Here is a 6614-nt window from a genome sequence, read left to right as displayed (position 1 = left end):
AAGCTCCTGTCTGCTCTGTTTCATTCTCCCGCCTCCTCCCTTCCCGCTCCGTTCCTTTCCCTCCTCCCCCCCTCTCCTCCTCCTCCTCCTCCTCTTCCTCTCTTTCTCTCAATCACTTCATGTGACTTCGACCTCCCAGACGCCTTCCTTGTTTGCAACGGTCTCATGGACAAGAAATGAAGTTGCAGTCAGTCACACCTGAAACAACTTTTATGGTCTGATGCCCTCAGCAAGGAAATGTTCCAACCTCGCAAACTTTCTGATTCTCCTACCTCCTCTACCTCCTCTCCCTCCTCTACCTGCTTGCGAGCCTCCTCCGGCTGTGATCGAAGTAGGAGTAGTAGTTCTGCTCCCTGGCTAGCACCTTCCTTCCACTTCCCCTTCCCCTCCACCTGATCCCTTCTCGTCGTGTCTCCTGCATCGTTTGCTGCTGCTCCTCCTCCTCCTCCTCCTCCTCCTCGGGCTTCTTTTGTCTGCTCTGCTCATCCAGGGATGGCATGGTGACGACGTCGCTGTCGATGCTCCTGCTCTCCTCCCTCAACAGGCCATGGCTTCCACGTCCCTGCAGAACGATCGTCTTGAGAACCTCGTCTCGGTCGTCTGCCTTCGCAAGATTCCTGCCCCTGCTATTGTGACTCCCCTTGCGTCTTTCCTTCACCTCCTCCGCTTGCTTCAGCATGTCCAGACGCTTTCTGCGCTCCTCGTTGACCCCGACGGCCTGCTTGCTGACGAGGAACGGGAAGCAAGAGTTCATGATAGAGGAAGAGTAAGAGGATGGAGAGAAGATGTTTGATGATACGAACAGTTGCAGCAGCCGAATAGATCTGAAACAAGAGAATCAGATGAAAAGAAGTTGAAGCAACATAAGTAAGGCCATTCTCATCAGGTTTCCTTCCTCTCCATGCATGGACTGGTTTTAGCGGTGGTACTGATCCGAATTATGGTCCTCTTCCACAAATGATGCATATATCACTCCTCCTTCTCCTATCTCACACTTCCTCCCCTACTCCCCTCCCCTACTCCTCCCCTCCCCCTCTTCTCCTCTCCTCCTCTCCTCCTCTCCTCCTCTCCTCCTCTCCTCCTCTCCTCCTCTCCTCCTCTTCTCCTCTCCTCCTCTCCTCCTCTCCTCCTCTCCTCCTCTCCTCCTCTCCTCCTCCCCTTCTCCTCCTCTTGTCCCCACTCGTCCTCGTGACAGTTTGTACGTGGGGGAATCTGTCGGGGAGAATGACCAGGCATGGCAAAGGGTAGGGGTTGTATTGGACCCCATTATTTACAGCTCTGAGTACCGGTAGTAAGCGTAACAAAAACCCACCCATGTGCTTGGGGAGTAAACGCAGGCACAAGTCAAATATTTGAGTGACGGTCCTCCGGCATGACCCGGGCCCCGAGGCCCGGGGCCCGGGTCATGCCGGGCTGGGAAAGTCACAGTTAGGTGACCTCACTTGATCTGCGAGACTTGAGAGCTTGAAAAGAAGCGTTTTCGCGACCGTAAAATACTTCCGGAGCACCGAGAAGGGGGATGCGGGAAAGGGTAGGGTAGAGGGATGGGGGGTAGGCGTTTGTTAATTGATACGAGGATCGTATCAAAGTAGAGGGTAGGGTACTATATTATGGTATATTATTTGAGGGTGGGGTGATAACGTGACTTCGTGCATTAGTGGTCAATTTTAAATTGACTATATCTTTTTTCCTCAAATATAGTCAAAGTAATTACCCCACCCACCTGACCACGTACCCTACCTTCACTGACTCGTCAACCGCCCAATGACATCAGTACAGAAATAAGCACCCCTACCCATTCTTTGGTCCTCACACCCTACCCCTCAATTGGGAAACAGTCTCGAATTCGGCCCCCTGCCAGGCTGGCGACGTCAATGGTGGGTAGGGGTGGGGTAGGCATCGATAAACGAAACAAAAAGTCTGTAAGTACCGGTATTTTTCCAGGGATTTTGAGGATTTATATGCGGTAGGGGTGGTCAGTAACTTCGAGAGAGGGGTTGGGGTAAAGTGAGGCGCCCGGTAAGCCGCATCTCCGCCGACCTCCCAGCGTCCACCCCTACCTGACCAAGCCACTACCCCTATGTCTGTGGACATGGATACCAGGAATGGACGGGTACTCTACGAGTTGTAAGAAAGGAAATAAGACGCAAGGGGGTGGGGTATTTTAAAGTGACGTAACGGGGGTGCTCCTACAATGGTACAAAAGATCGCGACTGGATAAGGATGGGTAGTAAAATGCCAAAGCCAGTTGCACAAACGGAAGGGGTGGAACCTCATACCTACCGGGTCCGGGCCCATGATTCCCTGGGTCTGGAAGGGTGGGGTATCGACCTATCCGGGGGTGGTCGGGACTACGAAAATGGAGGAGGGCGTCATGGATGGAAGGACAAGAGACCTGAGGGGTAGGGTAGTCAGCTTATTAGTAAGCAGGGTGGCATGGATCAGCAGGTTTGTCGGAGTAGGTGGGGTAGGTGGGGTAGTACCATACCCTAACCAACGGGCAATGAAGACTAAATATAGTGGGTAGGGGTTACTATGGGTTTGCAGGTAGGGTATGAGAAAGGAAATTACTATATTCCACATTAGGGAATAATGGACATATCTATACCTTCGACCAAGGGTAGAGGTAAGTTCAATGTCATTTGGGGGTAGGGGTGAAGGATTAGGTTCAATTTTGGGTGGGGTGAACGCAAAACTGTCAAAACCATGGGTGGAATGAAACAAGGGGGTAGTGGTAATACGGGTAAGTTGATGAAGGGGTAGTGGGTCCGTTCTTGCACAGGCGCTGTGGGTTTTTCAGAGCAATTTCATGTAGGAAAGAGGGTAGGGGGTACTCTTGGATACAGGTGTAGTCCAAGAGGTAGGGGCAAACGAATCGGTGGGGTGGGGTCAGTGAAATCTGGTAGGGGGTTTGGAAAGTAGAAAGGACGATTGAGGTATCCAGGGGTCCGTGATTGAGGGGGGTAGGGGTGTCTCTAGGAGCCTGTTGGGGGGATGGGGTGGGGGTGATAGGAGATTGGGGATCGACAGGTGGGTAGTCCAGACCAGTAGTCAGAATGATAGGAGGAGCAAATCAGGGACAGGACGCGCTCCAGGAGCGGAAGCAGCGGGAATGCCGGGAGAGAAGGAAGAAGGAAGAAGGAAGAAGGAAGAAGGAGAAGGATCATGAGGATGAGAATGGTGAGAAGAACTCTTGTATGGAAGTAGACAACGAGGAGAGTTGGCAGACGTGATGGTAGAAAGCAAGATGCGTTCTAGGGTGTTTGCCATTGATCCTACAGCTGTAGTGAGGGAGAGAGGTATGATGAAGTTGACAAATCAAGAAATTTAAGGGTAGCCAAGGATTTTAGCTCGATGTTTGTTGAGCTAAGATGTCGGCAGCGAGAAGGCGAGTGTAAAGGGGGTTGGGGGCTCAAAGTGCACGGCGGAAGATTGACGTTTGAGTTGGATGTAGATTGGTTTCAACCTTTGCACTTCCAACGACAAAGTTTCTGAAGACATTTTTATGAGCTTGTGGACAATCTATTAGCGGATGGTGATATCTACTTCATCTGGCTTCGGTGGAGGGATGCAGAGTTACTTTGGAACGCTGCTGACAGTGAAAGGACACAAGGTGAATTGAGCCTCATGGAGGGAATGGAGGGCGTGAAGTGCTCATCTTGTCTGGACAAGAGAGATTTTCGTGCTTGTGTCATTCTTGTTTGGATCTCTTACTGCCTCTCTGACTTTTCCTATGCAGAGAGGAGGGGAAACTGAGTTCAGTTATGCGACCTTCCTCACAGACCCATGTATGCGTGTTCTCTTGATGCGATGACGATGAATTCTTACCCGCTTCTTGGTTACAGCCCAGAACAAGAAGATCTTGAAGAAGGTGAACATGACTTCCGAACGATCTTCATTGTACCCCTCGACCTGTTTCTTTCTCGATCGTTGTCGCCTCCTGCTCCTTTCTGTTCTACTCTTGTGTGAGAGATTTTTCAGGGGGGCTGAAGAAAAGAGCTTCGAGGGGGCACGACAGATGGCATGATCGCTACGTGGTTCTTCGAGGACCCTTCATGATGATTGCTCACAAGTAAGCCCCTGTCTCGGGATGCTGACTGAAACCTTGTTCCATCTTGGACCCTTCTTGTCTTGGTCGCTGCCCTGTCTCTCTGTTGTCTGTTACTTTCCCTTGCTACCTGGCCTCATTTCTTCCTCTTGCTTGCATGTTGATCTGTTTCATCTTCATTTCTTGCTTCTCACAAGTTTGCAGAGAGCAATCGCAAGGAACCAAATCAAAGATCTTCGAAGTGCGTGGAGTGCAAGACGGCAGCGTGAGGTGCAGGCGTTTGGCTGAGCCAGACAAGCATCTATCTGAGTCATCCCCCAGCAATGAGTTCATAGTAGTTACAAGTGAGGGGGAGAAGCTTGTCTTCCGCTCCTGCAGTGTTGAGGTCCCATCTCGTCCACCTGCTCTTGCACCAGCTGATGTTGGTGCTGCAGGAGAAGCGATCATGGAAGGAGAGCGTTACCATCGCTCTCGCCGACGTGAGTCTGCGCATGTGGGAGATCTTTCTTATGTTTGACATGCTCATGGCAGGACAAGGACTCCATCACTTCCGAGAGGGTAAATGACCCTCCCAGCTAAGTCTCCTGCTCACCTCATACCCACAGTTCAGCTGCAGTTCCAAGATGCTGCATGACCTAGGTAGACCGTCTTCTCCCTCATGCTCTTTTCCTCCCCTCACTCCCCATGCAGACGATGCGCGCTCCACGTCCTCGGGATGTAGCTCCGTGTGGGACACCAACTGCCTTCTTGGATGCCAACGTGACCTGGTGAGAGGAGGAGGAGGGAGGAGGAGGAGGATGGTAGCTCATAAGAATAGCAGAGATGCTCTCAGAGGTCCTCAGTCATCGTCCTCTGGAGTGCGGCAAAGCAGCCCCTCCCATCCGAACTCACTCCTGCGCTCGCGTGCGATTTCGTTGCCGAGGTAACGTGACCACCTCCCCTCCAGTACGATGCTGAAAGTTCTCATCCTCTCCCCTTGCTCCTTCCTCGCAGTTCTCGGAGAAGTACGGGTCTCTGGATTACTTCATCTGCGATTGCGAGAAGTCGCTCAGCGGTCAGCTCGACTACCGTGAGCCTCTCCTGTGGATGACTCGACTGGCTGACTTGACCCTCAGAGACCAAGAAGTCCGTCGGAGATTTCCGCATGGACGCGCTGCTCGCCCTCCTCGACATCTCCAGATCAAGCCGGTCCCAGGTGACGCCCAGCTCCTGCCCAGCTGGTATCGCTGACTCTTCCACAGTCTGCAACTATCGTAGCCTTCGGCTGCCACGAGGACATGGAGGGGATCGAGAAGGAGCTCGACGCCAGGGGCGTGCAGCTCGTGCTCGCGACCTGGAACGGCCGGGTGATCAACGTGGTGCACGAGACCTGCCAGTCCAAGAGCTTCTTGCAGCGACCCGGCGTCGAGTGCAGGAGGGACACCTGCGGCAAGGAGGAGGAGGACAACCCGCAGCTGGTCAAGGCCATCTCAGCCCCAGCGGATGTCTCGTGCCGGCATCGTTCGGCCTCCTCTTGCCCCCTCAGTCAGGAGTCTCCCGCCACCCCCCATGGCAGCAACTCCAACAGGTCGACGAGCAGCGGCAGCAGCTCGCCGGAAGCGAGAGAGGACGCGGCGCTCGGGCTGGCTGACATCTCGTCCCTTCCTACCTCCCTCCTAGCTCCCGCTGAGCAGGACAAGAACGCGCAAGACCCTCCAGGAGAAGCCGTGCTCAAGGTCGGCAGGTACCCCCTCACACTGAGGAGACAGTCTTCTGCAGGGCCGCAGCCGTCAAGCTCGTCGTTGCATCCCGGGGTCGAGCTCTACTGGAATGACAAGCTGCTGCTGCGGGGAGAGGAGCTGGTGACAGCAGGACTTGTGCTGGCGAATCTCTTGATTGTCCTGTTGCTTGTCTACTACATGTACGGGTCGTAACTGCGAGGAGGAGCAGAAGCAGGATGTACAGAAAATTTCAAGTGAATGAAATGAATTGAAAGCCGATGGTCGAGGTCGCACAATGGAGAGGAGGGGCAGGACTGTGATTTCAATGATTAGGATGTTTACTAATGGTACAATACTTCTCCTCCTCTACTTCTCCTCCTCTACTTCTTCACCTTCTTTGCTGATCCTTTCATCGGTGTCTCTCCTTTCTTCTTCTTGCCGCTGCTCGGCCCAGCTCGCTCGCCCCTCGCCCTGCAATCCGCGTGAAGGAAGGACGATCTCCCATCTCTCTTCGTCTCGTGCTCTCACCCCTCCCCTCTCCTCTCTGCCTCCTCCTCCCCCGCCTCTCTGTCCTCCCCTCCCTCCCCTCGCATTCCTCACCTGAGCAGGCGCATAACAGCTTCAGGCACCGCGCGAGGAGGCAGAGCGTCTTGTCCCTGCGTTACCTTGCAGGGCATGTTGGACACCAAAGTCTTGAGGCTCTGACTCAAGTTGAGAGCTGCCTGCCAAGAGAGGAGGTGAGAAGCAAGGGAAACGACCGAGTGAAGGAGGAGGAGGAGGAGGAGGAGGAGGAGGAGGAGGAGGAGGAGGAGGAGGAGGAGGAGGAGGAGGAGGAGGAGGAGGAGTCTTTCGTGACCCGTGGACAA

The 6614-nt window shown here is 53.7% G+C and overlaps 3 protein-coding genes across 3 annotated transcripts; 1 reads left to right on the top strand and 2 right to left on the bottom strand.

Annotated features, from left to right (window-relative positions):
- Nucleotides 1-295: 295 nt before the first annotated feature.
- On the bottom strand, nucleotides 296-754 carry GUITHDRAFT_149487 (hypothetical protein; the record flags this gene model as incomplete). Its single annotated transcript, XM_005818052.1, has 1 exon — nucleotides 296-754. One exon carries the CDS (start codon nucleotides 752-754, stop codon nucleotides 296-298), a length of 459 nt encoding a protein of 152 aa, XP_005818109.1.
- A 2778-nt stretch (nucleotides 755-3532) lies between these two features.
- GUITHDRAFT_122665 (hypothetical protein) lies at nucleotides 3533-5961 on the top strand (the record flags this gene model as incomplete). The annotated part of the gene is made up of 13 exons (XM_005818051.1): nucleotides 3533-3613; nucleotides 3740-3788; nucleotides 3846-3929; nucleotides 3982-4072; nucleotides 4253-4313; nucleotides 4483-4527; nucleotides 4580-4606; nucleotides 4654-4687; nucleotides 4739-4815; nucleotides 4869-4970; nucleotides 5042-5117; nucleotides 5164-5243; nucleotides 5290-5961. The coding sequence occupies 13 exons, from the start codon at nucleotides 3533-3535 to the stop codon at nucleotides 5959-5961; spliced, it is 1479 nt and encodes a 492-aa protein (XP_005818108.1).
- Nucleotides 5962-6128: 167 nt separating this feature from the next.
- Nucleotides 6129-6470, bottom strand: GUITHDRAFT_122664 (hypothetical protein; the record flags this gene model as incomplete). Its single annotated transcript, XM_005818050.1, has 2 exons — nucleotides 6129-6219; nucleotides 6349-6470. Coding segments are annotated over 2 exons (213 nt in total), but the record flags the coding sequence as incomplete, so codon positions are not given.
- Between the last annotated feature and the right edge of the window lie 144 nt (nucleotides 6471-6614).

Source organism: Guillardia theta, assembly GCF_000315625.1.
Source record: "Guillardia theta CCMP2712 unplaced genomic scaffold GUITHscaffold_398, whole genome shotgun sequence".
In the NCBI taxonomy this organism is placed as follows: domain Eukaryota; class Cryptophyceae; order Pyrenomonadales; family Geminigeraceae; genus Guillardia; species Guillardia theta.
Note: the sequence above shows the minus strand (reverse complement) of the source record. Positions and strands in the feature narration are given on the sequence as shown.